The sequence below is a fragment of the Hermetia illucens genome, chromosome 5 (assembly GCF_905115235.1).
Source record: "Hermetia illucens chromosome 5, iHerIll2.2.curated.20191125, whole genome shotgun sequence".
NCBI classification, from domain to species: Eukaryota; Metazoa; Arthropoda; class Insecta; order Diptera; family Stratiomyidae; genus Hermetia; species Hermetia illucens.
The window spans coordinates 57,181,168-57,197,921 of record NC_051853.1 but is presented as its reverse complement, the minus strand read 5'-3'; the positions used below and the strand labels follow the sequence as shown (position 1 = coordinate 57,197,921).

Sequence of the window (16,754 nt, the reverse complement as noted above, 5' to 3'; positions counted from 1 at the left end):
CTAGAAGGATATCACTCACTACATGTCTGGGGGTCCGCAGTTCCCACCTTCCCACCAAATTTCGTGTCAATCAGTATAGCCGTTTCTGAGAAAAGTGCTTGTGGCAGACAGACAGACATTGAACCGATTTTAATAAGGTTTTGTTTGCAAAGATCGTTCGAATGATTCAAATACTATGACGTGTATCTCAGTGCATGCATGCGTTTTTTCAAGAAGTGGGCAAGGCTTCTTGGTGCATGGTGCAAGCAAATTAGTGGGGGCCACAGAAATTCGCGTCTACATGTTAAATATTGATTCTCTTATTCAGAAGAGCCGCACGCACTTCATAGTGCGTAGGTTGCTCAATATGCTGTAACAATTGCCATCTCCGAGTGTTTCCGCGACGCCATTAAAGAAGTCCGGCGATTTGGTAACTTGTTCACTTTATCTCATTTGGAAGTTTGCGTTTGTGGGACAGCCTAGTGCTCTGACCACTATGCGATCCGGATACATTTTCCTATATAGCTTGTTGTTTTCCTGCTCCACGATGTCTTCTCTAGAATCTATGAGGAATCCCGTCTCACTGTTTCATGTCATATTTTCATTCATCGTGATAGTGGCAAACTACCATTATTTGTATATGCAAGCGTTTACTTAATTGTTTGCTCACAGCTCCACGAGCATATTATCTTCGATGTAGGTAGGTAGGAAGGCATAGTGGCGGTACCAATGAGCGTTGTGGTGTGCGGTTTTGATGCCATAAACCCCTATGACTGCTGTAGTAAGAATAAGGTGGGTAGAGTTGAGCCGGCTCAAGTTTTCGAAGCCAGCCCGTAGCACTCACAAAGGAAAGCAGTTCTTCTATCCTGTCATTAAACATCTGTCTGAGGTCCTTAAATAATGGTTTACTTAGTTTCCGGGTCTAACTGGAGCTGTGCAATCTCAAATAAGTACTTGAGAGTATCTCCCACTTCTTTGCAGGTTCAGAAATGCAAATTCTAAGGTACGCCAAGCCTGGTGGCATGGTTACCTATAGGCCATTGCTCCGTGGAAATTGTGGTGATCCTGTATGCATTTATACGCATATAGCACAAGCTCTCTTGTAATCGGATCTTATTATAAGCTTGCCAAATCTTCGTTGACTTGACACAGGTGGTGAGCCTTCGCCATATGAAATCAGTAGTGCGAGTAGATTTCCCTTCTGACAGTCGTCAACGGGACACAGACTGTGCCTGCCGGAAGATTGCCAAGGGCAAGGTCCCGTTTAGTCAGTCCGTCAGCTCGTTCATTCCCTTCTATGTTCCTATGGCTGGGAACATAGAGGAGGGCGACCTTGATCGTGCCACCTAGACTGGTACTCTCATTTGCCTAGAGGATTTCGACACTGAGTTGGTGAGCTTGGTTTTCGGTCAGAATCGCTCTATGTGTCTCTGCGCTGGTTGGGAAGTCCACTGCATAGTTCGTTGTGAAGCTTGATTTGCCTGTGATATAGCCCGTAGGGATGCCCAGAGTTCTCGGGCTACTTGGTCTAGGATGGCTTCGTTGTCCAATATCCGCACTCAGATAGTCTGGCAATCATGTACAGCGTATTTAATGTGGAGATCAAGGAGAAGGGAATATAGGAGCACATTGAAAGCAACAGCCGGGCGAGATTATAGGACCCTGGTGGCACTTGAACATGCTGTCGTTAGAATTCTATTAAATTTAATTCTATTGTACTTTTTGGTCAACGTGTGCCACAACATAATAGAATGGTACGTTAGAATAGGACGAAGCACGGTTGTGTACAGTTTTAGAACCGTCCTCAGCCCGATGACTCCATTTCCTTACAAAAAGGTCCTCTTGGAGGTGTTGAAGGCAATGCAGGCCTTCTTAACCCGCAGTCCAGAGTCCGCATCTTGCAAACTTTTCAAAATGTTCCTCACAAGGAATCACCCCTGACACTAATATTACTAAGTCATCAACATAACCCACCACGGTCACGCTTTTGTGCAATATGCTTAAAATTTCGTCCATCATTATCAATCCCAACCTCCATGTTAGTCTGAATTATCCTAGTTCTTAGCATGGATATTATATCATCGTTAAGACTTTCTTGATAGCGTTCATACTAACATTATTGAATGCTCCCTCTATATCCAGGAAGGTAGCTTGGATAAAATGTTAGTACTGTAGCGATCACTCAATGGCGCTAATTACCTCGCGAAGAGCGGTTTTCTCAAATTATCCTTAAATAGATGTCTAGAACATGTTTCAGGGTTTTCATTGCGAAAGAGGTGAGTCTGGTTGATGGAAACTCGTTCGCAGACTCATGGCCGCATCTGCCTCCTTTTCCTTTTTACTTAGTATCGCAAATTCGCTGTTCTTTTCAATGTTTTGACAATAGTCCAACCAGAACCGTTTCTTGGAAGTCATAATGTCTCCTTGTACCTTTTCAGGCAGTCCTCATATGGCTGCCAATATTTATGCCTTTAATACATGTTGAAGACTTCCCTGTCAGGTTCCTGATGGTGGACAGATCTTCAATGTGTTCTTACTGTATTTGGCAGGAAATGGTTTCGAATCCCTTTTTCGGTTTTTCAGTCGTGCCAATGTTACTAACTTGCGCACCGGAAAGTTTGCTGGTCTATGGAAGAGTTGGGTACCTCTACAGCCAGATTTAGACTGAAAAGTATCCAACTATCAATTGAAAACGATCTCTGGTCAGACATTCCCCTGTTCCTCACCCTGAAAGTCCAATTGTCGGTTAGTAGGAACCTCCTCCCAATCGTAATAGTTCACGAGCTAGGAAAATGGAAGGTTTGTGTACTGCCTTTGCTGCATCGCGATATATTTGTGTTAATAAAAAAATCAAAGACAGACCCACATCTTTGATTTCCGAGTTGCCCCAAAGCGCATGCCTTACATTGCCGTTCTTCCGGTGGAGCTGATCTGTTATGCCATGCTTAACCAGGGCTAGGTCACTGGAACTCAGGTCCGGACACATAAAAGCGTGCAGGAGAAAGATCTGCAGATTAGCTGAGGCGGACACGCATGCTCTGTTTGCATAAGGAGTTCGTCTGTCCCCGTTGGGCCATCGATCTTTATCTCTTCCAACAGTTCTTTGGCGGCGTTATTCGTTTTCCTCTTTGAGTTCTTGATTCCGAAATACACTTTATAATCCGCGTTTTCCAGTGTCTAAAGGTACACTCCATTTATGCGGAGCAAAAAAGGTAGGCTGTTCACCTGGTGCCCCTCCTTCTTGATAACCATCTAGTTGTCGACGGGAATCCTCAAGTTTTGAAAACACAAGGACTGGACGAGCTTGCCTTATCTACTATGATCTTCCATAACTGCACCTTCGACGTAGCGTAGAATATAGGCAAATCTTTTATCTTTTACCATCTTTCTCTGAGAATAGCTACTGCCTTAAAGTTCCAGCCCCTCCGTATAGGCTCTTGCGTAAACTATTGTACTAGTACGAAAAAGCTTTCAGGCTGCTTTATGACGATCTCTACATCCAGTTCTCCGTTTGGGTATGAACTGTTCACATTTATGTGCCGGACATGAAGCTTCTACCGTGCACTGGCAGCACAGGAGTAGGACTCGCACCGTCTCATGTTTACCACTGGAGTCAACGCCTTATCATAGGCTTTACCGCTGCGGGAACGGCCTTTTGACCAAATGAGTCTGGTGTGTGTAGATCTTCCTATCACCACAGGCTTTTCTCTTGAAAACTCATTTTCACGAGCTTGTCTTTCTGCCTGGAATTTTTCATTTTACAGACGCGATGTTTGTCTAGTGATTTTATCTCTGTTTTTGCTGTTGTCTTTTTCTCTTGGGGCCATTTGTAACAGAACTTTTCAATCTTTGACTGTTGATTCTTTTCTGCACGATCTATGGGTTGATAGGTTTGGCTTTTCACTTATGAACAAATTGAACGGGTGTTTCCTCGACGCTTCGGCTTGCTATCCTATTTTACGCAGCTGCCACACTGTTTCTCCCTAGAACCTCTTGGTGAATGTATTATCAATTTTATCGATATTCACGACTTAAGATTTGTCAATACTTGGTTTATTAAATGGTTGTCCCATCTTTCTAGCTTTCTATATTTGATAGTAGAGTCATTAAAATGGGGATGGACCATATTCGCACAAAACGCTTTTATCTGTTTACCGCCACTGACACAAAGCTGTGCCCTCAATTCGATCATGGATGGCTACCTTTTAAGATGAAACGAAATGAAAAATGCGCTAAGCCGCTACAAATTAAATGGTGGGCGATTATTTTAAGCGCCAAAGAAACGTGAAATTGGAGTGACCAAGGTTGGTGAGTGAGAGATACCCGGCTACTCTGAGGGCAGAGAGTGAACGGTCTTCGGTACATTTAATCTTCCTTCCTTTTACCCGTTTATTATTAGTCTCAAATTTAAGTATGCTCCTACAACGTTTTGCGTCGAAGTCCGGCAATTTGATATCCCTAAAAGCTTTCTGGGGTATTCTTCTATCTTTATTGTTCTTAGTTGACGAATTATTTTTGATGGCGTTGTAGTTTATAGCGAAGAGTTGTTCTCGCTAATATGTTAATATCGTCGTCATAGGAAGCTGAGTGAACTTGAAGGTCATTTACATCAGTATCGAATATCACTTTTTCCAAGGCTACTTTAGAAAGGCTGTATGATAGGGCATCCCCTGTCTTAGATCGTTGTCGCTGGTGGAGGGTTTCGAGAAAGATCCTGCCGCTTTTACCTGACCTTACGGTGTACAGTTCTTTGGTGTATGGAATGATACGCTATCCCAAACCTTGAGAATAAGTTAATGAACCGCTTTGTATAGTTGGTCGCCTGTAATTCCATTGGCTTCTGACGATTTATGAGTCTTAAACCGTGAGTCGTAGACTTTTGTACTTGGTAGTAACAGTATTTGTTCGTTGTCTTCCTTTGGCGGGACCTCCAAGTCGCCTATATTCTGATTGCTGAGCAGAATACCAAATTATTCAACCCATGGTTCCAACATTCCAATGCGGCCGGTAATCAGATTTTCCTCTTCATTTCAACAAAATGGGCATCCAGGTGTATAAGGCTTAATTTTAGTGATTTATTTTTGAAACTTGCGTCTCTGATGAGTTGCTTCCCGTATTTGACAGATCTGTTGGTTCGCCTAGAATTCCTTTTTCTGTCACTCAAGTCACATTTCCATGCGACTGAGTAGAACTTTTGCTGTTGATTCATAAGGCGTTTCCAATCCGCGCTTTCGCCCTAGAACCTATACTACCCTTTGACCGGCAGAAAAGATAATAACCATAGTCCCGCATATGAGGCAAAGCGCATTCTCGGCTAGTGGCAATTTGTTTTCCATCACATGATATTCGTGTTAGCAACGAAATTGTCATCCTCCCTGAATGTGTTATCCATCCAATGCTACTTCCGCTTTGTCGATGGGAATCCATTTAGTACGCGAACGTGTTTCTTCCACTAACTACCTCATTGCGACATTGTCTGTGCTGAAAATGGTGGTCACTTTCCATGTCCTGTTCCCGAATAGCGGGCATAGTGAGCATTGGTGCAGAACAACCTCAATTTAATATTGTTATTGAAATAACTTCGGCATATATCGGACTGTCGATATATCGGATGAATTCAAATCCGTTGTTAAAGTTGGTACAAATAACTACACTACACTACTAAAATGCCCGATTTTTTCACGAAATATATGAACACCAGAAAGTGGGTGGGGGGGGGGGGATTATGACTAATAGCATCGTTCAATGATGATCTGAAACCTTACAGTTAGCCTTATGTAACTTATCAAATGGTTTATTAATATATATATTGTTTCCAATTTAGGGATGGTTATTAGTTTGAAGTGCGCGCTATGCCTCATTCTTGTTAGAGCTACAGGTTTGGGAGGTTTTCCGTGATAACTATTTAAAAAAATGCAGTGCAGAATTGCTCGACATTGATTATTAATAAATAAAACTCTGTCACTGTCCATATCAGATCTTTGGATCGTGAAACTCACCCCACAGTACACTTAAGCGGAGTGGTTGGTTAACTAGTACTATTTTCAACGAGATTGTTGTTCACATTCATTATAATCACATTTAATCCTGATTAACTGATAAGGTCACAGTAGCCAGCTAACAGATCATGATGAAACCGAGATTCGAACCTGGCTACTGTATTGTCAGAATAGTCCCACCCCATTTAATTGAATCAGCAAAAATATTTGATTTAAAAAAATATTTCAAATTTAATAGAATAATCAACATAAACTAATTAACTTCTTCTGCTCCATGCTTTCTACCGTTTATCGACTCATCTGTTCAAACGATTTTAAATGAAGTTTGATGCTGATATTCTGTTCTCTAGAATTCAATAATAATCCCTAATATCTCTCACTTTGCAGCAATCGTAGTCTACGATAGTGCCCGTGACTTAACATGGAGATTGTCTCATCCGTCTATGTTCCCAGATCCAGATTTTGCCGAATCTACAATCGGAAATGATAAGTTCACTCTTATGGATGGAATAGTAGGATTAGGATTTGATGCTAAAGCAGGACTTGTATATTTCCAACCATTGGCTACTGACCGGTAAGTTTTAAAAAAAATACTGATGAGCTTCTAAAGTAAGTGTAACTAAGACATAGGATTAGGACTCCTGGTTCTACGAGTTGATAAAAAATTTTCTTATGCCGTTACTAATATGATCTCCCGATTTCAGTCTCTTCTCAATTTCCACTGAAGCTCTACGCGCAGGACCCTTCCCAAGAAATCAAGCTATTCCAGTAAAACTAGTTGGTAGAAAAGCATCTCAAGGTATCGGATTGACAGTATCCCCTATCGACGGAAGCGTCTACTTCAGCCCATTGACTGAAACAGCTGTTGCATCATGGAACCCAGTTACCAGCGAGCAAAAGTAAGGAACTGAAAATTCTTCAAACATCAAAATCACTTTATTATTTTCACTTTACTTTTAGGATTTTGGCATACGATCCCGAAGCTCTCCAATTTGTTGCCGATATGTCCCTCGCTGCCGATGACCCAACTGGTATTTATGTGATTTCATCGAAATTCCACCGATATTTCTTGAAGAACGTGAATCGTGGCGAAATCAACGTTCGAATCTTGAGACTCTCAGCTGGCGGTTTAGGGCAGCCAGTGTTGTCAAGCTCAAATCCAATTTTCGGAGTCTCACAGGGACAATACAATCAGGCCGTCCGCCCGCCAGCACCATATTCGTTTGTTCCATCAAATGTTCAGAACCTGGGTGCTCCCGTTCGGTTTGCAGGAGCTGGATACAGCAGCAAGGGTATAACGAACCCCTTCCTTGCAATCAACACTGGCAAACGAATTATTCAAACCACTGCAGTACCTAGTACATCATACGCCACTTTCAGCCGTCCAGCTTTTGGAACAGCCTACAAACATGTTCATCTTACAACACGTTCATAATTTCATTTCAGATTAATTCATTTTCATTCAGTTTTACTTTTTCCAGATTCTCCTTTACAATTTGTGTTCTAATAGAAATATGTATATTTTTAAATGGATTACATGTAAAAAATGAGAGAATATTTGTTCTAAAGAGAACATTGCTCCCAGTATGTTTGTTAAATGCTACAAACCTAACTTTACAAACTCGATACATGTACATATATATTTCAAGAAATATTTTTTTGCACGAGAATTTATCGTTAGAAAAGTCCTAACACTTTTTTCTTCTAGACTTATCACTGAGGTTTCCATTAACAGAACAATTTAGTGGTAGATGTTAAAATAGATTGATACTTCACAGTTAATTTAACAACAAATCATCAAACTAGAATACTCAAAACATTGAATCTGCCATACATGTGTAATACGTATGTTGTGCTTACTTATTGAAGGTGCTTTACCACGAAACATTCTTTACGTAAGTTTCAAACCCTGAAATTATTTAAAATTGTAAATGTATATATTTTTGTAATATTATATTTTATTTATACACTTTTCTCCATTTGTACATTTTAGAATAAATCCTGAAAATAAAAACATATGTTTTCCTATATTGTCATGTTTTCTATAAATGAGAATTGCAATAATAATAGACATCGTTTAGAATTTTGTAATATACAAAGAGCGACTTCTATTTCACTTTCAATGGCTCTACAGTCTAGCGTCGGTCCTTACCTTGCTTTGAGTAGGCGCGTGGCAATTCTTTTGATAAACATCAGCTCTATATAACACAGTTTTCTAATCTTAATATGGATCTTCTGGTTTGTCGTATAATAGATATAACACTGTTGTATCTCATTCGCTCTTCGGTGTCCATCCTCACTGCCTAAGATTGTCCTGATTACTAGACGGCAGTACGAGTTAAAATATTTTGTTGGCAAGCATGATCCATCGGTTGATTTCGGCTATTTGTTGTCCTTGGTGAAAGTTGTGTCAAAATAAACAAAACGATCAACTTGATTGGTTCTCGTTCTGGTTTGTATCAAGAATTTTGACCTTCTTTTTGTTTACCCCGCTCTCGGAGTGCCACGATATTTATATAACCAGCATGTACTACGCTGATTTGTTGAGTTATATACTATTTACATAAATCGGCTAGCGTCTCTCAGATTTATATATGTAGGTATACTCCCGAACGATGTTAAATAACGTTTGGGCCAGCCTGGTATCCGCCAATAATATTTTTCGTAAAAGGTTCGAGCCTCCTTCCGATTATAACAACAACAGTAGCAATAACCCTCCGTAGTTCCCGCAGCAGGCTTATTTACTTTTTTATAAATAAGGCAAATGACACTTTTCCATCAATCTTCCATCACAGTGTCGTCAGAACAAATGAGCTCAAAAAGTTTGGTCACCATCGTCACTCTTCTTTTCTTTAGTAGCTCAGCAGGTATCATCACACTCGGGGCTTTTCTGTTTCTCAGCATTTTTAATGCAGTCTTGATTTCTTGCAGTATAGATAATGTGACAGTATTCATTCGAAATAGTGAGTCCATTGATTTTGTCCGCTCCATGAAACCGATAACGATCCTTCGAGCGTCCCTGCAAAATACAGGTTTGGGCAAGAATTTATCTGTTGCTCCCTTCATCAACTTGTACACAGATTTTAAATAATGCCAATTAAAATTATCATTCAATTTAGAGGTCTCGTCATTTATGAGACGTGTCCATATAGTTAGTGAACTCAATTTGGCTAGACTGCCAAAAAAATATATTCAAAGAATAAATTACATTACATTTGTATATGTGTTACTTGAAATGCGCTTCAGATCCCCCCACTTAGTTGCTCCAAGTGCTTCTGTGGCGACCCAGCCGTCGGCCATCTTGGGAAAATGGATTCCACTGCAATGCAATTGTCGCCCCTCATATGTGACCTATCCATATCCTCATATATTCCGCCTGCTGATCACAATGCGTACTTGTGCAGGCCTGTCCGCCGACTAAGTTCTTCGTTTGTAATAGTAGCAAGCTAGTGTACCCCGATGATATGACGCAGACAAGTGTTGACAACCGCTAGGAGCTTTTGAGCAACAGTCGGGGCCACTTTCCATGTGCTACTCCCATATAGCAGCACAGAAAGAACACTAGTCCAAAAGAGTCTGAAGTTGATCTTGGTGTTGGGATAACTGCATTTCCAAATTCCAAGACAGCGAAAGCGGATTTAGCGTTGTTAATACATAGGACAACATCCAGTCCGGGCCATCGTTAGCAGAAACCGTGCATTTCAGATATATAAATTGATCGACGCCTTCAATGCCCATTAATGCAGATAGGTAGAGTATGATGGTACGTCAGACTAAGAACGTTAGTTTTTTTGGTATTCAGTCCAATTCTACTTGCTGCTCTTTCCAAATCCAGAGCCATTTCGACAAGCTCGATGACCCGGTGAGACATATGTTAACAACGCAGTCGAGGCGTTCCGGGAAAAATGGCATCATCCTTGAATTCCTCCTTGTCCTACGGAGAAAGCAGCATGAAGAACGTCACCGATAAATCAAAGAAATAAAATCGGTTGCAGGATGTAACCTTGGCGCACTCCGTTTTGGACCTCAAAAGTTTACCACGGTGTAGTATGTGATTTTTACTACCATCCTTTATAGCTCTGATAATATCTATTGGTTTCTTCGGAATGCCCCTCCTGTGTGCAGCATACCAGATACACTTCTTGTTCACACAATATAAAGCTTTCCCGAAATCGATAAAGAGCAGGTGAAGCAAAAATCTAAACTTGTCGATGTTAATGTGGTGAATGCAGGAGGGTCCGGAGTAGAAACCAGCCTGGTATATATCCAGCATTCGAGATGCGTTCCAAGATGTTTTTAGCTATTATCTTTGCCACGGCAGGGATCATGCAGATACCAATCCAATTATCACATTCAGAATTTTATTCCGTTTGAGTGCATTGATAGCCGAAATTATTTCTCTTCAGCTTGGAGGAACAGTTCGTATTCGAAAAATTACGGTGACTTTCCATTTCATTTACATGAGGAGGAAATTCACCGAATGTGATACGGTTAAGAACGAAGGTGAAAAGGTGAAATGTTCTTACCACCCACTCAGCTGCTCGCCCTCGTGCATTTAAAAGTCAACCGTTAACGTCCTTCACAAACCCACCATTGAATGATCTGCAACCACAAACAAGCTCTTTCGTGATGCGGTATACACTTCTGAAATCATCTTCTGCTTCCCTAATCAGCGCAATAGCAATTTCTCTCCTGTCATGGCGTACGTTATGCTGAGTTTCTCGGGATTTCGCTCGATATGGGAGTTCTAGCGCGACACACCCGCCATCATTCGCAGTGTCCAATGCCTTCCCTTCATCGATCTGCTTCCATGATTCCGCAGTTAGCCAGATCTTAAGGCGTCCCTTCGTAACGTGGCTTACGACCTGCGTATAACTATAGAAAAGGGCGTTTCTCATGGCGGCCCAATGCTCATCGATATTCTCAGACGGGTTACTCAGTGTATCTACCGTCCGATCAGGAAGATAGCTGGGTCATACAAGCGATCAATGTTAAGAACCATCCATTAAAAATCCTAAATGTGGTTTTTCCTTTAATGGGGTAACGGCTGACTGCGTGCATACCGGACTTAGTAGGAACTTGGATCAACATTTTTCAAAATGGATGATACTGCTTCTACAGTTTTCAACATAATGGCACCGATTTTGTTTTATTTGGAAGAGGGCGTCAGATTGCACGGTGTGAGCCTCAGTACATTTCCTTTCTGGACTCGCTTCGTGCTTTCACCAAACTAGAGGGTTTTCCAAAGAGGACCTGATTAATCTTGTTGAACGTCGCTCCATTTGATGAGGTCCATGTTCTCTTGTGGATCCTGCTTCCTCGCAACGTATCTTGCGTAGACTATAGGTCCCAGTACTTCCACGGTTGTCTTGCTCTTTCCAATCTTTGCGTTGAAATTAATAAAAATTATCACAAGGGCCAAACGAGACTATAGAACGTTCAAAAATTTTATTTTCAGTCTTTCATTGGTCTGAATACTTTGATGTCGCGAGTGAAACTCTTGTGGACGACAAAAGTTGTGCCGGATTCGCACTTTCCAGAATTTTTTCCGCTTTTGAAAATAGTGAACGTGGAAGAGTCCAATACCTCACTGCTTAATAATTTCGTTTTCTGGACCGTCATATAGGTCATATTAGAAGACCTGACTAATACTTGCGACTTTAATACCATCGGACCTGCTGCCCACTACATCATAAAAATCTTATTTGTCGGGTACCCTCGGACGCAGGACCAATCAATTTTTAGCATTGCAAAGGAGAAATCGCACTCAAGGCAATTTAGGCTATTAAAAGCTTATTTATTATTTTTTATTCTATTCTGTGCAATTTAATATATTCTTGAATAAATAAATTTATTTCACAATCAACAAAATGGAATGAAATATTCACGTCCAGCGACGCTTCCAGCTCCGATAGAGTTTTTCAGTATTAAGTTTACTAAAGTTTTTAGGTATTATACTCTCTTAATATTTTACAACTAGAAACTTTTTTCGGTTGGACCGTATTTGAGGATGTCTTCTCTTTTTAAACTTAACTCTTTGGAATCAATAATAAAACCGTTTCCCAATTCCCTATCAACTGACCTTTCTCATACGATACAACGCATTTTAACCATCTTACAGCTACTTAATTCGATTAAGCGGGGGGAGCCGTAGACACAGAACTTTTGTTAAGCCCATTCTATTCTTCTCTAAAATCGCCGCGGCCGCATTTTCCAGAATGAGAGAGTGTGCAAATTCTTCATTGAAGAAAACTTTACTGAGGTATTTTCGTCTAAGGTCTGTGGAGGCCGGGCAGCTGCATATGAAGTGGTTGGCCACCTCTTTCCCTTCTTTACATTGATTACGTAGGTATTGCCAAGACCACTATCTTTATGGCTAAAAGAATAGAAGGCTTACTTATCTAACTTATTTACGTCGACTTCGGCACAATTAATCACAAGATACTTTTGTTGAAGCTCAATTTTTTTTGGCATCGCTTTTTAAAGTTTTGTTAAAAACTGTCCACCTGTCCTATCCTAGGGCTCAAAATACTCCCCGTTACGATATCTGCTCAAATCAAGTTAATAATCGGATATTTTTATATTTTGAAAATTTACTGCGAAGTTCATCCTAGATCCGTAAAATCGTAGTAGGATAGGTTTTGATAGGAAGCATCATACTGGAAAGTTTGATGGAAATCATACTATTATTAATAAAGTTAAAGTAGGTAAAAGTTGTTCCATTTGGGTCAAATAACTACTTTCTAATAGATAAAAAGTCAGTACCACGCCGAATTGAATATAGGTATATTCAGTATCTTTACACTGCGAGCTATATATAAGTGGAACCATCGTGCAGCCAAATATTTTTACATAAAGAATCAACAGAACATTTCATACGTGAAGGGCTGAGCTTCTGGTTTCCGACTTGTTGTATGTTGTTGATCTTGAATTATTTTCCTCTCTCTTATCTCCAATAAACTGTCATTCCTATCATTTAAACTAGGCACTTTAGGGTATTGTTGCTCCGTAAGTGAGTTAGCTCTAAATGAGAGCAAATCTCACTCGCAGTAATTTTTTGTAGATGTTTTACTTTCAAAACTAATGTGAGTTTTCTAAAACCGGAGTTCACCATGGCAGGCTAACACCCATAATTTTCTTACCATTGTAATATAATTAAGTTTCTGCGGTGTTTTTTCGAACCCAGATTACTCAAAATCTCAAATCACGATTAGATAAACGATCTCCCGGTTGAATAACGTAGCAATAGGAATTTCCCTGTTTGAATGCCTAATATCACTCCTGCAAGTCCAACTTCAATAACTAGCCCTATGGGGATCATAGGGGTTACATACGGGGGCTTCTCCAAACGGGACCACTTTCAACCAAATTGACCACGTACTGATCGAATGCCGCCACCTATCAACCGTAATGAACGAAAGAACAAAGGGGAATCATATAGACCAATATAGACTCGGACCACAATCTCGTTTGCATAGTACTCCGAGCTCGAATTACAACACCGCCTATAATCCCCTCTAACAATCAGGTGAGAGTGAATACTGAAGCCATTCACAACACAGTCCTCTGTAACACCTATAAGGGGGAAATTGATGCCGGAACAACCGCAGCTAACAGATCTCCTAGAGATAAAGCATCAACAAATGATCTTCACAACGACATGAAGAGCGTTATCACTGATACGGCCACAAAGATACTTGACTCCAGCCAAAAGAAAAGTCGGAACGCCTGGTTTGACGATGAATGTTAGCTAGCTACGGAACGGAAGAATGCTGCATACCGAGTAATGTTGCATTCTCAAAGAACGGGGGCACGCACAGAGACTTATCACGAACTCCGGCGAGCGGAGAAGCGTCTTCACAGACGGAAAAAGGAAGCCTAGGAGAATCAACAAGTCTGTGAACTAGAAAAGTACAGGAAACAACCGCACCAGGCGCGGAAGTTTTACACCTCGATACTCATCCTGCCGACACAAAGAGGGAAATCTGATGTCCGACTGAGTGGGCGTATTGATGGGGTGAATATTTTGATGAGGTGCTCAACAACCAAAATATCGGCGAGTTGGAGGTCCCGCCAACTGAAGACGACGGACAAATGCTGGCATCACCAAGCATAGAAGAAAGAGTCCGTGCAATTCATCGGCTAAAAAACCATAAGTCGCCAGGAACCGATGGAGTTATATCCGAATTGGTTAAATATGGAGGCGACCAATTACAGCAAGCGGTTCATCAACTGATGCTCAAAGTATGGGACAGCGAATCAATACCTGACGACTATCTCATACATGAAAGGGAGATATCACGCAGTGCAGCAATTATAGAGGTATCACATTGCTGAGTACCATCTATAAGATAGTCTCCACTATCTAGCTAGGCTACATAGCCCCATACACCCAGAACATCATTGGCCCATACTAAAGAGGCTTCATTCCAGGCAAATCAGCAACAGATCAGATTTTCTCCGTGCGGCAAGCAATGGAAAACTGTTGGAATGAGGCCATCAAATGCACAATTTTTTCATCGGCCTTAAAACCGCCTATGATAGCATAGCCAGGGTAAAACTGTACACGGCCATGAGAGAATTCGGCATCCCAACGAAATTGATAAGACTAACTAGGCTGACCCTGACTAATGTCCGATGACAGATAGAAGCATCGGGATCACTCTCAAGACCATTCAACATCGACAATGGTCTAAGACAAGGGGATGTCTAACCATGCGTCCTCTTCAACCTGGCCCTGGAGAAATGCCGATGTGATTGCGAGAGGCCCCATCCACTTCAAGCCCACCCAACTACTGGCCTACACTGACGATATTGACATCGTATGAAAAACAGCCCGAGATGTACAGTCTACCTTCATCCAGATCGAGCAGGCGGCGCGAGATCTTTGGGCACATTAGAAGGCAAGACGAAGTACATGGTGACAACATCAGTGCCATTACCAAAACTGAAAGAACGAACAACCGTTGAACATTTCTCCTATCTAGGGTCGAAAATCACAACCGATAACAGTTATAATGAGGAAATCCGCGCACGGTTGTTGTCAGGCAACAGAGCCTATTTCAGCTTACGAAAACTGTTCCACTCGAAACGTGTCATCATAGGGTCAAAGCTCTTACTGACAAGACAAGGATCTTGTCAGTCCTCATGTATTCCTCGGAGACCACGGTTCTTAGCAAGAAAAATTGCGAACTCTTGGCCGCGTTCGAGAGAAGAATCCTCCGAAGAATTGTTGACCCCTACATGAGGATGGACGATTCCGTAGCCTACATAACGACTAAATCTATGAGCGATACCATGACCGTCCGGTTGTGGATAAAATCCGGCTCAATAGGTTACGGTGGGCGGGTCACTTAATCCGTATGGATGGCCTTGTCTATCGATCATATTTACGAATTGCCTATTCGCCCCCTTTCCTACTCCGTTTCCTCACGTTTTCACCTATTTTATGTTGAACAATATCAACCCGGGGACTATCCGTATTACTTTCTAAATCCCGCAATGGATCTTGACTGCCGAATAACATTGCTCTCAGTGGTGACCTCCCGAGCTTGAAGCTCCTACGAAAAGGGTTCGATGTGGATTTCATTTCCAATCTACTATTATATCTTGTAGCAATAGATGGCACGGGGCTAAGTTTCCCGCTACTGACCCGCTGCGGTCGCTGGATATCGACAGCCGGAGCCCGCACCCACACCCAAAAACCTCGGGTATTGGTTTTCCGGAGCTGTGCACCGTAAGAAACCTGCTCTTCTCGTGTATTTGGTTGAATTTCTGGGTATCCCTCTTTGAGTGTTCCTTTATACGCAGGAAAGGACGCGCCTGAGAGGAGATTTTGTAACTGCACTGTTGAGGTTTATTTTGGACTAATTATCTCTTGAATGAAAATAAATATTGTTTGATTCGAAGGTTGTTTAAGTCCGCATTGTCTTTAATTTTACATTTGACTATAATGTGTATATAACACATACTTACTAAAGTAAAGGAGGCCAGGCCAATCTATTCTATGGAATAAATAATCTCCAACAATTAAGTTTATTAGTGGGTTCTCTACAAAACGTTTTTCGTTCAGCTTTCGGGGAACTGCTAAAACATTCGTTAAAAGCTTATTCATATGCGCAGACGTTGGTGCTTATATGCACTAAAGAATTTTATAGGAAAGTTTAGTTAACGCACATTAGGGGTTGTAGTAGAAATAAGTTTCCTTTTTGACCATATTCTACGAAAAGATGTCAGCTTATTCCGAGCAATATGAAATTGTAATCATTATGTTGATGGAACAGAGTTGGAAGTACATATGTATTGTATTGTTGTATTCCATATCAGTAATGTTTGAAATATAAGGAGACCAAATATAGGTCAAATTTTAGAAAGTAATAATGATTTTATCTGAATGTTTTTTTGACAGCATTATCGATATATTTATCTAAATTTGAATTTTAGTTTAAATCAGTTAAGCTTTTACTTGAAAATGTAAAGAAAGATGGGGAAAATAGCTCCAAAATTGACACAATGACTAGACATCCTGAAATTTTTGTTTCAGGTGCAAAACTCAATGCTAACATTGCGTAAGGTTCTACCTTTAAGACGAACATCCAACCATGGATCTGGATAAACGGTATCTTATTAACAATGATGAAATAATCTTACGGATGGTGATTTTGGAATTTCCAGTTTTAAAAAGTAAAAAATTTATTTTGCAAAGTAAAACCTTAAAAAAAACTGATGCAGAAAAAATTCTCAGAAAAGTCTAAAACGAAGATGGTAAACGAGTTA

At 40.9% G+C, this 16,754-nt stretch overlaps 1 protein-coding gene across 3 annotated transcripts in view; it reads left to right on the top strand.

Moving 5' to 3' along the window:
* The window catches only part of LOC119657494 (major royal jelly protein 1), a 67,905-nt gene extending 59,958 nt beyond the window's left edge, over positions 1-7,947 (top strand). For all 3 annotated transcript variants that reach the window (XM_038064423.1, XM_038064422.1, XM_038064424.1), the window contains 3 exons: positions 6,366-6,552; positions 6,683-6,877; positions 6,939-7,947. In XM_038064423.1, coding sequence (XP_037920351.1) covers positions 6,366-6,552; positions 6,683-6,877; positions 6,939-7,413 — 857 coding nt within the window. In that variant the 3' untranslated portion in view covers positions 7,414-7,947. The remainder of the gene's footprint in view (positions 1-6,365; positions 6,553-6,682; positions 6,878-6,938) is intronic.
* Positions 7,948-16,754: the final 8,807 nt, after the last annotated feature.